This window comes from Thunnus thynnus, chromosome 18, assembly GCF_963924715.1.
Source record: "Thunnus thynnus chromosome 18, fThuThy2.1, whole genome shotgun sequence".
Taxonomy (NCBI): domain Eukaryota; kingdom Metazoa; phylum Chordata; class Actinopteri; order Scombriformes; family Scombridae; genus Thunnus; species Thunnus thynnus.
The window spans coordinates 11,593,177-11,610,224 of NC_089534.1; the positions used below are offsets into that span (position 1 = coordinate 11,593,177).

General features: G+C 40.2%; 2 protein-coding genes across 3 annotated transcripts in view; both read left to right on the forward strand.

Annotated features, from left to right (window-relative positions):
- Positions 1–3,713, forward strand: part of plcb1l (phospholipase C beta 1-like) — a 111,431-nt gene extending 107,718 nt beyond the window's left edge. The window contains exon 34 of one of the 2 annotated variants that reach the window (XM_067571894.1): positions 1,491–1,631. In XM_067571894.1, the coding sequence (XP_067427995.1) occupies positions 1,491–1,501 (11 nt within the window). In that variant the 3' untranslated portion in view covers positions 1,502–1,631. Of the gene's footprint in view, positions 1–1,490 lie in introns of both variants that reach the window. The other variant, XM_067571893.1, reaches the window with a different exon arrangement.
- Positions 3,714–7,997: 4,284 nt separating this feature from the next.
- Positions 7,998–17,048, forward strand: part of LOC137168845 (1-phosphatidylinositol 4,5-bisphosphate phosphodiesterase beta-4-like) — a 72,586-nt gene continuing 63,535 nt past the window's right edge. The window contains exons 1-2 of the mRNA XM_067571649.1: positions 7,998–8,257; positions 11,888–11,927. The gene's annotated coding sequence lies outside the window, so the exon portion shown is untranslated. The remainder of the gene's footprint in view (positions 8,258–11,887; positions 11,928–17,048) is intronic.

Genomic DNA, 17,048 nt, shown 5'->3' on the forward strand with positions numbered 1-17,048 from the left:
TGCTCTCCCATGGGAGCCAGTCGGGTAGTTAAACAGAGAAATCAGCATTACAGCAATTATTGGCTCACAATGAAATGAATACAATCTTGTCATCTGTAATCATTGGGGGCGTCTATGCCTGGGAGAAAACAGCTTCTCCTTTCCAGCTCTCAGTGCAGAGAGGGAGTGAACAGTGAACATGGATGCCAAGGGAACCCTGGTCTACCTCCAGGACATCCTATCCAAGGCCTTATCTATCACTCTGTCTCCAATCTTTCCTCTCAGTCTCTGTTGTATGTTATGGAATAAAGCGGAATTTCCATAAAAACAATCTTTAGATAACAGTCATGGGAAAAAAACTGTGTAATGTGAAATGGCCTCAAGTAGTGACGAACCCACAGAGAATTATTGATGCAGCTCTATGGAACGTTTCAGCTCATCGTTTGAGTTTAACAGACCACACCTTAACTGGTTTGGTTCACTCTCATCAGTGTCCAGAACCAAATGGCAGACAGAAGAAGTTAGCGACTAGTGGTGGTGAACATAGTGGAGCATTTAGCTGCTAAAGCGCCTGATATTTCCCTCAGGAGTTGGTGGACACCAAAACAGAGCTAAAACAAAAGTGCTTATTGGAGTTGAATGCTAGTGTTGCTCAGTGATGTGTAAATAACTGTTTGCTTACACATTGGCCATATCAAGTTAGCAGATGTTTTATTCCATTACTAAAACATCCCGTGCAGGTAATGATTTTCACTCATGCTAGTATAGTGTATCTCTATCTGTATCTCTATTTTGCAACCTCTACCTGTATATCTCTATATACATTTCCCATTCTGGGAAAATGGTCTCAGACTTTTGGACTCTACTGTATATCGCTACTTAGTTACATTATAGTTGCATGGAAAAGAAAACAATGTCATGTTAATTTGTTGGTTCCTTGCATTAAAATGGTTGGTATTCAATAATTGAATTGAAAAAGTTTTTTAAATCTAAAACCTGATTGTTGCATGAATCTCTGATGTTGCTGAACCTAACAAGTTAACAAGCAATATACTTTGGCTACCTGTGGTTGTTGTCACTGGTTGTATTCTTTTGCTGGTTGTTCCTCTTTGGCAGGAGGTGAAGCTGTGGTGGATAATTTGAGAATGACTTTGCCTAAAGAGGAGATAATGCAAATAAGTGGAACTAGCTGTTGAACTTTCAAATCTATAGGCTACTTTTTAACCTTTATGTACACAGGGAATACACATGTGGATGCTTCCAGTCCCAGTAAAATCATGATCTTTGACTGTTGGGCATCCCGACTGAAATGGGAGACCAAGTTTCTTGCTCAGGGGAACATCAGCAGCTTGTGAAAGAGGGGAAGATTTTCCATAACTTCCACAGGGATGTGATCTTCTTGTCACAAGCTAGTGTGGCTAATCAGACCCAATCCAAAATTTAGTCTTCTAGTTGTATCATTTTTCCTTTTGTAGGAATTCTTGGCTAATGTTTACGTTCTTCCTCCACAGCTACAGAGTGATCTGGACCAGGAGTACCAGGACAAATTTCGCCGGCTACCCGTTGAGATCCAGGAGTTTGTTCAGGACAGCAGCAAGGCCAAACATTGCGACGATGGCGTCCATGGAAACCTCATGGTTTCCCCAACAACAGAGAAGTTCAACCACAAGGCTTCGCACTCGGAGGACGACATGGAGGAGGGATCGTCGGATCGAGTCTATGACACGCCTCTTTAGAGATTTAACCTTGGCGCTTTGCTTCACACAGGGACACTGATTGGTGGATGTGTTTGTGACCACAGATCTAGGATGAGACTGCCCCAACTTCGGTCCTAATTTTAACCAATGGGAGGATTAGATCAAATCTGAGCCTGAATTGGTGAGTAGAGGTCCTCTCTACGTAGAGTGCAGTCCTGTCCAGAAAACCGTTTCATGTAAATAGTACCTTTTGTGTATTTGTATGTTACCTGTATGTTGTCGTCTCTTTCGGTACGGCCACAGGATGTGTTACAAGGCACTAACTATTTGCAGGAAATAACTTACTTGAACTATTGCACAGAGAGAGTAGTTTCTTTTTATTATTTTTTATTATCATAATATTGGTAGTAGTGGTGGTCAGTAAGGTGTGTGGTGCCAAGGTTTTGAATTCACTTACAGTGGACATTGTCATTTAAGTGGAGTCAACTCATACTGTAAACCAACCACTGCATATTCAGCCTTTGAAGCTTCCATCTTTATAAGATTTAGATTCACCCCTACATATTTGCACTGAAGGCTCACTACATAACTATGTAACTTAAAATAATTTTAACCCAGAGGCACTGGTGGCTTGCTGGTTCTCGATTTTGTTCTCACAGAACTAAGCCTATGTGTTGCTGCTATTTTGTTTTAATACCCATCAGTTTTTTAATCCTTATCGGTTTGTACAATATTAGGCATGGTAATAATATGCAGTGCTGTTATTCTTTCTTTTTTTTTCTTTCTTTTTCTTTTTTTTGGCTAGTTTTTAACAAGTTGGTGTTGTTTGTGGACACAATTTTGCCCAGAGAGGAAGTCAAGGGAAAGTGTTGTACAGTATCTGCATGTATTTGAACTAACTGTAAATGTTACAGTAGCTCTGTAGCAGAGATGTTTATTAAATGTAACTAAACCTGCAAAACAATGGACCCAGTGTGACTTGATACATCACTGTGGCATAAACTGAACAGGACTGAAATGAGTTAAGACACAGCCCTCTCCTAGATCTAACAGCTGGCTCAAGTTAACATGTTGCACATTGTATTCTTTACTGTTGTCCCCTTGAACTAAAACATTCAAACCAGGATATTTAAACAGAAGAAGAGGATCCTGATGTAGTTTTACAGAAGTGGCCTTCCCCTTAAGTGGATCATTGTGTACCTACTGGTGGGGAATGTGTGTGTTGCTCCTGTATATACAGAGCAGATGCCTGGGACCACATGTGTCACCCACTGGCATTATTCACAATATTCACTCACTATTTGTAGCTGCATCAGTGTTTGAACTGTGGAAATAGTTCAGTTATGTTAAAACAGACTCCAAACGCTCAGTTTATATCTGTAGAGCACCAGCGGTAACATGATCTTATGAATAACTGAACTGTTTCCTCTTTTTAACTGTGCCCACTCAGTAACCATAAGGGAGTGTTTTTGACTTCCTAACTGTCCAGTGCCATTTAACTCACTGGTGTGTCATTTGATATCAAATCACATTTCAGCTGATTTTTCCTTTTAAAAAAAAACAAAAAACATTAAGAGTGAAGGATTACCTGACATGTAAGTACAAACTACTTTTTAAAAAGACGACAGTTCATATTGATGTGAGAGTCCTGTGCCTTTGAATAGGTTTGCCTTGTTTGATGTTGAATGTGTGAAATGCATCATTGTTTAAATTGCCATTATATTATATTATACAAAGCTGTCAGATATTAAATAGACCGTGTGCACTTTTTAGTACAGTACCACTACTGAGTAATGCTTGTGATGAGCAGTATTTGACATGTGTCTCGTAAGAAATGCGAGACATCCCTCTTTTTGTCTTGAACCACTTTATTTAACAGTCCCCCTCCCCCCTTCATCAATTTAAGTGTATGCACTCTGGAAATGTAAATGTATGTATGGCATAAAGGATAAAACATGAAGTTGATTAAAAAAAAAAAAAATAGTGTAAAGGGAATTTGCCTGTAATTAAAATAAATGTGGCTATTATTGTACATCGCTGGAGTGAAGTTGTGTGTCCTTTGATTTTTTTGATTTTATGTTTTCATTTTTTGGTGTGGGGGGTTAATTATTTGTCTTTTATCTGTGTATGTGATATATTTTGAAGTGATTTGTTCATCATTTTAATCTCTCTATGTACAGCTGTTCCATCACTGACTTCCATTCAGTTATCACACATTTCCTCAGTAGGCCTGTTGTTGTTGTCTTATTATTTTGCATCAAAGCAGTAATTGCATGTGTGTTTTTTTTAATTAGTTTGCCTCCAAATGTGTCAGTTGACACTGTCCTGTCATGCCTTATTATTTAATTTTAATTAGAGATTTCAATGTTTAACCCACAGTCCTTGTAACAAAGCAAAGACTAAGAGAATAAGAGCACAATAGAGAAGACTGCAAAGTATATTGTAAATACATGAACACATGACACATTTCAAGCATTGATCAAAACCCAGCTATAGAGAGAGAGAGTGTGTGTTTGGCAGCAACTGTGGGCATGTGCGTATGTAGGTGAGCACGTATGTGTGCGTTTGGTATGTATGTCACACTCAGGGGCAGGGGGAAGCAGGGGGGGAAACCCTTAATGACCTACTTCCTGTCATCTCCTAGGTAACAATATCTTTTAAATAAGCCTGAGAGGAACATGAAATCCAGCACGTCCATGACTGAATCACCGGCCTCCACTTTACTGACTGAGAAGCACTGAAATCACACAGAATTATTAGTATTTATTTTAAAAGGATAACACCTCTGAATCATGCAAATTTACACGATTAGCAATGCAAGACCACCTGTGTCCTGAGTATACAAGTAAGAAAGCACAGTGTGTCCAAATGCAGCACATGTCTGTATTGTATTGTATAAGGTTTTGGAACATCCTGTGCCTAAACAGTCAAATTAATCATTGTATTTTGACTTAAAAATCCACTCACACCACAGTTATATCTAATTTTTTTGATTTGAGCATGACCAATGATAATACACAACCTGTTTTTAAAATCTTAAACAAAATCTTTTCAAACAAAGCTTGTTGCGGACTGTGTGCGTGTGTTGATGTGTTTTCGGTGTGTAAGCCTTTGAATTAGGGCTGGACGATATGGACAAAATCAAATATCACGATATTTTTGACGAAATACCTCGATATTGATATTGTGACAATATCATAGGGATGACTATTGATGCTTACACAATGAGATTTTTAATAAATAATCATCAGTAATGTGGACATAATGACCAAGTGGGTAAAGGCAAATAATAGAAAAGCTAGAACAGTCCAGTACGTTCAGAAAATTACATCACTTCAAGTAATGCAGCCTTTAAAACCAGGAAAAGACAACACTTATACCATATCACAATATCCAGTATCTAAGACGATATCTAGTCTCATATAACGATATCAATATAATATCGATATATTGCCCAGCCCTACTTTGAATGTGAATTTTCAGCTGTGTGCACACGTGCTAGTGTGTGTGTGTGTTTTCCAGACTACATAAACACTGTCCTTCTCAGTCTCAGCTCCTGAGCAGAATCCCAACAGGCAAGACGACATAAGACAAGCCTGGTCGCCCATAACAACCACTGTGACCATTCAGAGGCCTCCATGCATACCGCCAACTAGGAAGTGAGCTAATTAACCCTGAGTTCAGGACGGAAGGACAGCAGCTTTTTAATAAGATTCTCTGGGTTATATAAACAGTGACGCCCCTCCAAACTCCCAGGAATATTATCGCCCTGCGTCTGTCCATCTGCTGCGGGGAATGAGGAGGAGGAGGAGGTGTCCTGTAACTGGGCTTTAATGAGGCACACCAGGACAGCAGAAGTGAAGAGGACCACAGGGCGCTGCTTGGAAGGTACACTAAAAACACACACAGACACACACACACACACACACATGCATACTGTAGATGGACATATAAAGGCATTCACAGACATTTTAAAGTACTACTTGAAAGGATCTTTACTTACTACTTTCAGTCTTTGGCCCTTTCCGCTATGCTTCAGATATCCTGATGTAAACCTAATTTAATCCTAAACCCAAGGCGTAACTCTAAAGTAATGTTAACATTAAACCTTACTTTAATCTTGCCTGAATTAAATTCTGATTGTAATTCCTACATTATCCCTAAAACCATGTCCTGAAACCTAAAATCAACCTCCTTTAAAGGGATGTGGACGGTCAGAGTGGCCTTGCTTCAGAGGATTTTCCTCATTATTCTTTCACTGCATCGTTTTTAGACAATTTAGAGTTCATAAGTGTAGAAATACAAGAACATGTACGCACAGAATCAGAGGCTTTTTCTTTCTAATGTCACAACACTTATAGTTTGCTTTTGTATTGTGGCACAAGTCTGTGGAAAGAAATTCATCATGTAATGGTTAACCTTTAAAGGAGTACTCCATTGATTTTACACATGAACATCACTTTACTTGTCACGGGGGTACTGCTTGCCTGTGTAATGTCCTCTGTGGGTCTAGAAGAGCTTTCGAATGTCGGAGAAAATAATGATGTTTAACAGAAAGCCTGCATTACAAACCGGGGCATTGAGTTTGAAATACGTTGGCATTTACCAAATAGGGAGAGTCTCATGTTGCTGCATTGATCTTGACCATTTTCTAAAAATCTGTCTCTCCCAAGTGCTCCAACTTTAAAGAAGTGCAGCATTAACTTGCTGGAATACCCCTCAGAAGTATAATGCGTCACCATTTTAGAGACAGAAGGATGTATTTCATTCATCTATAGCCCCCCCAAGACCATATTTTCTCATTTTATACCTGCAGTATATTTAATGTGTCCATCCTGATGCCACTTTACATCAAAATCTAGCTGTAGCTGCTCATAACTGACTTCAATTTAATTCAGCTTAACATAATGTAGACTATGAATTTAACATCATAATGATTCATGTCTGCCTAAAAACTTTGGTAACTCTATTTTAATGATGTAAAAGCTAAAAGAACCATCCGCTGTATCACTGCAATGGGATTAATATTACATTAAGTGATGCCATTGATAGAAAGAAAAAAAAAGTGCAATGAACTGACTACTGAGCACCTCTCAGACACACAGTAAGTGCATAATAGTAGAAACAGAGCAGTGTGGGATTAAATTAGTGTCATAATAATTGAACAAAATCTCCCAGGAATCAAACAAATTTGATTGAAAGTGAATAAATATGAATTGAAACAAACAAACAAAAAGTATAATAAACCTATACAAAAGTGCTACATTTGATTACAATATTCTCACTTTTTCTTTCACTGATCTGGATTTCTCTCTTTTTTTCTATTTCGCTGCTGAATTTTTCAGTTTCAGTTCAGAATTTTTCAGTTCTGACACAAAGCTCTCATGATGGCAGGTGTCACAGTGCTGCATCCACATTTAACATTTATTTTGGGGGGGACAGGTCAATGAACCAAATTGGTACAAGTGACAAAATTTATGACTTACAACTAGGCTATAATATTTTCTCCAACTAACTAGCTGAAGCTTAAAAATTCAGAACTGCTACTGAAAACTTCAGCAGCGAAACTGAAAAAAAAGTGATTGCCAAAGAGAAATCCGAATTAGTGAAAGAAAAGTGAAAAATGTTTCACTCTTGTATAGTTTTACTGCAAGTTTTGCCTTTTAAGTTATTTTTTGGTTTTCAGTTTATTTCTATTCACTTTCATTATTCACTTTGTTTTGTTTGAATTTTGGGAGATTTTGTGCAATTATTATGACACAAATTTAATCCCATAGAAGCAGCATAATGCAGTGGTTCTCAAAGTGGAGTCTGGGGACGCCCAGGGGTCCTTGAGGGGGTTTCAGGGGGTCCCCAGCGAAAAGGGGGATAGTCTATTTTCATTATAATTCCATCTATAAGTAACACATTGACAGAATGTGTGACCATTTCAGTCATGGGTTTCATACACGTCATGTAATGAAACATCTAAAAGCAAAAATCTTATCAATTGGGGGTCCCTGGTCTAATTTGTGTCAATTTAGTGGTTTTTGACGTGAAAAAGTTGGAGAACCACCGGCAACCAGTGTGTGTCTTTGCAAAGGGAGGAGGGGGAGGCACTGTTTCAACGCATGGCGGCTACAGTAGTCAGCTGTTAGAAAAGCAGGGAGGAGCTGGATCTGGTTCTTCTGGATGACTCACTCTGTCAACCCTAGGCACACTCATTCACTTATTTGCGCACACGTACAAAAACACACGCACGCGCGCACACATACACACACAAACACGTTCACGCGCAGGCACGTTGTGGTGGGGGGAGGAGGGGGACGAGGAGGAGGAGGAGGAGGGGGGGGGGCACTGCCGAGCCGAAGAGGGGTTCCTAATCAAATCGCATCAGGACCGTTCATTCTCCACTGGAGGGCGAGTGGTACAAGAGCACCGGGACACTCCGGCAGCAGGGAGACGGGATAGAGCCGCGGCAGCAGCTGGAAGGCAGACAGGCAGCCACACAGAGAGAAAATCCCGACCCGGACTCTGCAAAGCATCATTTCTTTCCGCCGTCGGATTAAACCCGCCCCCGTCTCCAACATCACCGAAATAACGTAAGAAACAAACCTAAAGCTATCCGAAATGTCTCTCGTAGCTGCTAACGGAATATTCAAGAGTTAACTGTGCAGACTGCTCCCGTTAAACGTTGAGCTACACTGTGTGTTGAATTTAACGTGTTTAGTTCGGCTGGATGCTGTGGACACACAGGACCTCTCATTTAAACCCCATCACGCCAGCTTTCAGAGGCTCACTCCAAATCCTCCTCGCATCATTCAGACATCACACATCCTCTCTCTGCCCTCTCTCTGTCTCTCTGTTTCACACACACACACACACACACACACACACTAACACACACACAGCTGGAGACAGTAGCCTTTGCTAGCTAGCTAGTCAGACGCATAAAATAGACATTTTAGCAATTTGATATCGAATTTACTATCGCAGCGGCTTATCTTCCAGGTAAATACCGTACAACAGAAAGCCGCTGCGGCTGGAAAACTTGATGAAATGCACGGGTTATTGATGTTTCCAACGGCTGGGAGGCTAGCCAGTGCGGCTAGCTGTAGCGGGACAGAGCAGAAGCCAGCCGGCCGATGACAGGCACACTGCACACTGCACAGTGGCCATAAAAGTCAACCGACAAACCGACATAACCTGGCTTTTTATGCTTGCTATATTTACACACGTGTGTGTGTGTGTGTGTGTGTGTGTGTGTGTGTGTGTGTGTGTACCCTGTGGTTTGCTGTACTGTATTTTTGCAGTGTGTTGACCTGCCAGAGAATTTTTGTACAATATGTAATTTAATGTGTAGAGCTGGTGCATCCAAAGACTGCTGCTGTGAGTCTGGGAGCTGCAGCTGCCATGCATACATCCCAGACGGCAAGGTGTCATTGCTTAGGGCAACCGAAAAGTACTGGTTTCTTACGGGAACTGGGTCTATTTAATGTCCAAATCAGTGCATTTTCTGTGTCATATTAATGTTGGTTCAATTAGCAGCACAATGTTAGAATAATACATTTAAGTGTTAGATCTACAGATATTGTGCCTTATGTTTTGTCTGTTTTCAATGCATTCAGTACATGCATTCATGTTCTCTACATGCATCAAATGAACAAGCAAAGATGTTGAAAGTTGGATTTCGGTGTTGATACCTTGATATTAATTCAAGGTTGCATCAGTGTCAGTTTGCTGCCTGGAACTTTTTATCCATTTTTATTCACGTGAAGATATATATATATATTTTAAAAAAAAACGTCTTTCTGTGATGCCAGAACAAATGACAGCCTTGCTTGGTTTGACACAGAGTCAGACAGCAGGTTTCTATTTTCAAAATCTGTTTTATCACACGCACCCAGAGGAGAGAGCATGCTGTTTGTTCAAGAACAGCCTGCGGGCAACTCCATAGGCTTATTTGCAGTGCAAATAGTACATAATGTGTTTTTGCGTTCATGGTTTTGCTTGGTTTGGCCGCCTCCAAAATTAATTAATGAATGGGTGTAAAGTAGATGGTGCCTCGACAAAAACTTGTTGCATCAGCTAGTTCCACTTGCTCTGTCCACATACCGTCTGATACATTATGAACCGATCTTTGCAGAGAAATCTGAATTTCCTCGCAGCACAGGTATATTACAGTGCATTCTTAAATGTTGTTTGGCCACTATATCTAATCTCACCAGGCTTTTGAACATGGGCCGCAGAGTGTGTCGGCCTCTATTATTGTAAAATTACAGAATGTTGTGTCCCACTGCTCCTTTCGAAGCGTGTCCTCTGCTGCCCATGAAAGATCGCGGCCATTATGTAAAGAAAAACAAATTCTGCTCTGGCTTATTGACATTGCCGCGTAAACGTTTCACTGGTGATTACAGAGGCAAACACTACCCTCCCTCACACAATAACAATCCCTTACCTGTGGCTTAAACCCAGACTGTGAAGCATTTTGATGAATAGAGGTGGGCTAAGAAGCTTAAAGGCTAACTGAGGGTGTGCAGGTGTTTTATTATTTTCTTTTTTTGGACCAGATGGCATTGTAAGTGTTTTAGTGTCTTTGGTGCACCTATTGATCAATGTTTTTGATATAAATTTTTAGGTTTTTCCAGGAGGCTCTGCCCATTATGGTGCTATCATGCCGTATGGTAATTTGGTAAAAGGATGGCTGCATCCCTATTATATTTGACAATTTATTCATTTTAATGATGTCAGGGACAAAAATTGACTGCACTTCTTGTATCTTATCATGATGGAAAGCAGCCAGTAGTCTACAATTCAAATTGAATGTCATTTCGGTGTTGCAGATATTCTGTAATATCCTGTTCTTGGTAGATTTTGTGAGCGCTGAATCTCCCACTTTTTAGATTTTGCCAGTCTAATTTTGATACCCAAGAAATTACCTACTTTATTTAAACTTGCCAGTCCTGAACTGACAGGTGTAACTACATACACAGTGGGTCTGCTCGCTGATTTGTTTTAAACTGAGTGAATTCGCCCTATGGTGTCCTGCTTGAGATGTATAGCATGGAAAAGAGCTCTGTGCAGTGCAGCGGAGGGTCGTGCGCTTTAATTTACTGTTCGGAATTGGATGGATTGAAATCGAATCGCAGTATTTTTTTGACATCTCTGTGCATTTAGCCGGACAGAATAACAATATCTTTGCTTTGAGTCACGGAGAAGCCAAAAATCAAACTAGATTTCAACTCTCGGATGAAAAGAGAGCATATAATGGAGAGGGAGGAAGGTAAAACAACATCTCAGAGTCTTGGCACTTATATTCCGAGCCTACTGTAGCATTGCTTTTTACAGTTTCAGGGTTGACAAATGTGACCGTTGCAGCCACACGTATAAGGTTGATCTTGCTTTGAAACGTGTCTGAGGCATACTTTGCTCACTGTTTTGTTTTTCAGGATGCTTATTGTTCTATGGTGAACTTGAACGTAGCCAGGGCTCAGTCCAAACAACAATGAAGAGAGAAAATCTCTTTTTCTCTGTTTTCTGTTACATTGGCATACTTGCCAACATGATATTGAATTGCTCAAAGTTTAGAGATTTATTCTAGCGGTACTTAAGTTGGAATCCCTCTGCCTACCAGTTTACTGCACATCTCGATTGCTTTCTTTCTTTTTTTTTTTTTTTTTGAAGGCTGGTGAGCTCCCTTGCTTGTTTATTTTCTGCTGCTTCTTCTTATAATTAGGAAGGTCTGGTTTTGATTAGCTCGGCTGTCTCCAGTTCCATCCCTTTGTTTTGATGGGGCTTTTAGGTTTTTATCGCAGTGTAGTTCCTTCCCACAGCAGCCTTGACAAAGCTGTCAGTCATCCCCATAGATGTTTTAAGGCCTCACAGAGAGATAGGCCAACAGAAAAGCAGACCGGCACACCGACAGACAGGTCTAGTATCGTGGTAGTATGTCGAAAAACATGTTGTATCACAGCCTTTGTTGTTAACGTCTGACTAGCAAAGACTGCGGTGAAGTTGCTTGTCGATCGTGTGATTAACTTTACGTTTTCCTTGGCAGTGGCGTAGCGGCATGTGGTATGTGCTCGTGTCTCTCCGTGTGTTTCGGCCTCAGCCTCTGCCCTTCCTACTGTATAGCAGGGTTTAGACCTCAGCCAAATAAGTCCAGATTCAGTCCTCTGTGATTTATGAAATTCTCTCCCCTTCTTACTGTATATCCTTTTTTGTCTCTGCAGGCCAAGACATGAGCTTCTGAACGTTATTGATGCTGAACTGGTGAGTTTTGAGGCTATTCACTGCCCATGATAACTGCAGCAATACACGTTTCTTTTTTTCTCATGTTATTTTTATACAATCCCAGTTAAAGTTCTGCCTAACAGCATTGCTGGCTAATAACCATCTGGTAGCAATTGTTGAAAAGGCTCTGTTCCCAGAGATTGTTTAGTATAAACCTCTATGCCTCTATAATATTAGTTATTTCTTTCCAAGGCATCCGGTTCACGATGCATATTAATAACCTAGTCTGCATTAAGTCAGTTGATTAAAGTGTTTGCATGATGTGTATGAAACATATGGCCTCATTCAGCCTGTAGGTCTACCTGACAGGTTATGTAACCTAGATGTCTCTGTGTGTATTCTAATGTGTGCTGGATGCACAAAAAAATCAAAGAGGAAAACAAAAAAACAATGAGCAAAAAAGGTGAGGAATGATAACAGTTTTCCTGTCATCCAACATTTTGCACAGATATCCATCGGACTCTTATTTAGTAGGGGTGTCACGATTTCAATTCTAAATCGAAATGAGCGTTTGATTTCGACCTTCAAAATCACAAGCGTTTTTGCGATTCTCCTAGAATTTTTTTCTCTCCGCCCCTGCCTAATTGCACGTGTTTGGGATCCTCGTTGCTTCCGCCTTGCTGCCACCTCAGGTCTGATAGGCAGCGTTATCTCCTTGGCTGAGGAGATGCCACCAGCGTCCTGGTTGTCCATATCCTCTGGCTGTTCGACCTGCTCCTCCAGCTACTCTGGGACATAGCGGTTTTTTTACGTTTAGTGGTCTCTCCGTTTGGTGTTCCCCCTCAGGTAACAACAACAGGAGGCAAGCAGCAGAACGAAAAGTAGCCACCTAGCTAGCACGTAGCATAGGAGCAAGAGGGTATGTATGTAGTAGTGATGACAGGTAAATGTCATCATGTAAGGCTGTCCTTGGCACTGAAGTGTATTCAAGATAGGGAGGCCCATTAATGCTTTGAAAAGAAAACAAGGAAAAGCTGAGGATTACAAAAATAAAAATATTGATGGTAAATTATGAGTTTTACTTTTGAAGTGAAAATTATGAGATACCAAGTCAAACTTTTACCATTTTTTTTAAAAAAAGCAAAACTTAATTTATCAAAAAATTGTACCTAAATAACAATAATGATAATAATAATAATAAATAATAAAATAAAGAAAATAACAAGCCTGTTTTAAAAGAGTCTAGGGTCTGGTGGAAGAAGAATTTGAAAATGTAAATGACAGTTGCGAGGGCATAAAACCAATCATCTGTTGATCTTTACAATTCAAGACTCGATAGTCTAACAGTGGCATAGCCATCAAAAGTCAAATGAAATCATGGATTTGGAGAATCATGACACCCCTATTATTTAGCCTTTTTGCTACTCTGTCATTGAGACCTCATTAGGGAATACAGACTATTTTTCCTTCATAGTGTTCAACACTGCAAACGAGTAGCACTGAGAGCTGGATGTTATTGGATTTGTGTTGAATGATGTAAGCGAGAGGCCTAATTTTTCACTGTATTTCTCATATAGATAGACGGATGTGCCGTGTTCGACGGTCCACAGCCAGACATCACTCATTGATAAGCAGATTGCGTGGCCGCTGCCGTGTGCTCCCTCATGCCAAGCTAGAAACTGTAATGGGGCAGAGAGGTGATTGCTCTCTGTGTAATGTTCTGCATTAATGATGTAAATCTGCATTAATGATGTAATGTGTAGCATGAAGGCTGTCTGTTGGCTGGGCCTGATTTAATTTTCATATATTTCAAGATTTATTTTTATAAAGGAGAGATCTATACATTTTCATTATCCCAGAGTAATGTTTGCCTCATTGTAAGTGCCATGTAATTAATCAAACATATGACATACAGTACGATGATGAAGACTAGGAAAACACTACTATAATACTGTCAGGGGCTGAGCTTTTTAAAAAACGAGAGTATTTGTTTCAGGAATTGTATTATGAGTCCAGTTTAATTGCTTGAATTTTCCAAGTAAACAGCAAGAACTGAAACATTTCAGTTCATTATTATTTTTCCCAAGATGAGGTTGCAAAAGCATCAATACAGTGATGAAGAGTAAAGCAAAGTAAGGCATTTTTAAAACATATAGCATCGCACATTAACAAAAGATATCATACACAGTTGAGTTTTGTCTCTCATTCATAAATATGCCATATTGCATTAACTGAGATTATCCCGCTGATTCCTTAAACTTGCATGATACCACTGGGACTGATATATTTTGTATGTATTAATATTCAAATTACTGCACTAGAAAAATCGAATGCTTATACATTCATTGTAGAACAGGAATCCCCGAAATAATTATTCCTGCGCTGCGATCTTAAAGGACCACTTTGCCATTTTTCTCTACTGATATGAATTATGGATATAGTGTATAAAACAACAACAGTAGTATTTAACGTTCTCTTGTGCCTCTGGGGGCGCAGCTGCAAAATCTGTTGTTGTTCCGGCACCAGTGCAGTCATTTGACGTGTACAGTGACGTAGTCGGGGGCAAGGAAGAACTACAGGCTTTATCTGTAGTGGTGCCTTCAAGGACGGTCAAATGTGGGTCTCCCAAAACCCTCTGCCTACCATGTTACGCTAGCGTTAGGGAAAAGCAGAATACCATAGTACTAAATACTATAGCTGAATATCGCGCTGTGTAATCAGACACAACAGACTGTGGAGGAGAAAGCGGCCACCACAGCGATGTTACAGCCACAGCTTCACAGTACTGAGTTTCTCTGTGATTCCTAACACAGACACAAACAAACAACTAGCTTTACAATATAATGTTGGAGCAGAGATGTGGCGCTACTGTTACAACTTATGAGGCTAGATATAGTGCTGTGGAATCAAACAAAACAGAGTGCGGAGAAGGAAAGAGTAGTAGCAGTAGTAGTACAGTAGTAGCTGAAAGAGATATGCTACAGCCAGAGAGGCTTAGCAGGATCGACCTGTGACCAGTGAGGATCGTCAGAGAGAACGGAGACAGACCGAAAACGCTGCACTTCAACAAACTTTGCGGTGCTTCGGTAAACCTGACTTAGTTTTCTGACAGAATATTAAATCGGACTTTAACTCTGATTACAGAGCAGCGAACAGTGACTGTGTTTAGTTACCTGTAAGTTAACTTATGTGGATGCATCCAGCTTGAGCACAGTCTGGAGTCCGGCTCCTCGTCGTTAAAAATAGCTAAAAGAAACAGTGTTAGGTTGCGGTTTTTCACCCCTTCATCCGTGATCGTTTCCCAAAACAAACACAACGGATACAGCAGACTCTGAGGCCAGCGGCAGCTCTGGCTCGTGTGCAGCACTCGGTAAGTTTGCAATGATTCCCCTTAACTGACTCCAGCGTGCCGTTTGTGTTATGGGTCTTGCACACTGGTACGATGTATTCAGACTGGATGAGGAAAAACACTTTGTAAATGAAAATAAGCCTCAGTAAAGAGATATAACGCTGCTGTACTCGCCCCCTGCGTTCCGTAAACACACCATCAGTAGGTGATTGGATGGGACAGGCGCAATGCATTCTGGTTGTTTCCCCTTTAAAAGCAGTATGGAAAATCTACAGCCTTTTTCTCAGTTTCCTCTAGTCATAGGGCACCAATTTCAAAATGAACTGCACGTTTCTACTACATAGGTGACCTAGTTTTAAGAAATCCTCATATTCACAGTGATGGATTTTCCCTTTAAGTCATCACCTTTAATAGCCCAAGCCTATTTTTTGTATAATGTCTTCCCCTCCTCACTAGAATTTATGATTCCCACACACCACAGGATTATAACACACTCAGTTTATAAATATCCAACATATTTATATGACTTTACATGCTTCCAGGTCATTGTGTCTGACCAGGGCTTTGATCCTGGGTTCCCCTGCTGTTGGGATTTTTTAAAAAACCCACTAGAGAATTTTGGGCCTCATGCCTAGGACAGATTCAGTATAAGAGGAAGCAAGCACTTAAACACTTACATGCAGTTTTTCCATTTTGTCTTAATGTGCCGCATGTTTGCAAAGATATGACAGAAGGAAACACACTTCCTCTCTTTATAGTCGAAGGATTAAATGACTCACAATAGACAGAGTTTATATATCTCAGCTTTGTGGTCGTGGTTCAGTTCACTCCAACGTGTATTTAGTACAGCAGAAAAAAGTGCATTTGCTGGTGATACAGTGGCTTCTTACAATATACAGTATATCTCCCAGCAGAACATGTTAAATCTTCAGCCTCTAACCACATTATGTAATAATGTAATACAATACACTTTCATACAATGGAAATTTTTAGAGGTAATAATCAAAGACATCAGGCTAATTATCAATTGTTTAATTAAAAAGCCTTTAACCTTTCAACACTGCTGCACTATCAGCACAGTCAACATAACCTAAATCAATTCCATTTGCCAGTGTTTGCATGGATCCAGTGCCCTAAAACGCTGTATTACCCTCAGCTGCATTGTCAGACATTGATATTCATTGAAAATATGGATGCGACAGTCACTTACTTGAGGCTGTGTCAAGGCAAAGGAGGTGTCACCCTCAAAGAAGCTGCATATTTAAAAAGTGCTAAAAGTGCTAAAGAAGCTTGTTTTGTTATATAAAAAGTGAAGTAAGGGGAGATGTTTTGAATCACTAACGTTCATGATTGCATTTGTGCAAGTCAAGCCTCAAGAATACAGCTTCAGAGACTGTTGCACAAGTCGTGATGTATAGTAAGAACACTACAAACACTAACAAGAATTGATTTAGACACCTTTCTGATATATTACATGAAACACTTAATCGTGGTGGATGCCTAGTCCTACAGGCCTGTGACACCGCTGTAAGGCTCAGTAAACTCAAGCTCTGCTCTCTGCACTGATAAACTACTCAACTCCACAGTTGTTCAAACACAATAAAGCCAATCAAAACCTAGTCTCAACCTCATTGGTCCAGATGTTGTAGTTTAATATGAGAGCACACTGTTTGCTGCTTAAAGAATGAGAGAGAGAGAGATCAATGATGAGCGAGTGTGTCTTCACTACAAGGGTAAGTGTGGCTGGAGGGTGAATATAATGACAGGGGTATTCTCTGCTGACTCTCAGCCAGCAGCAGAGAGAGGAGGAG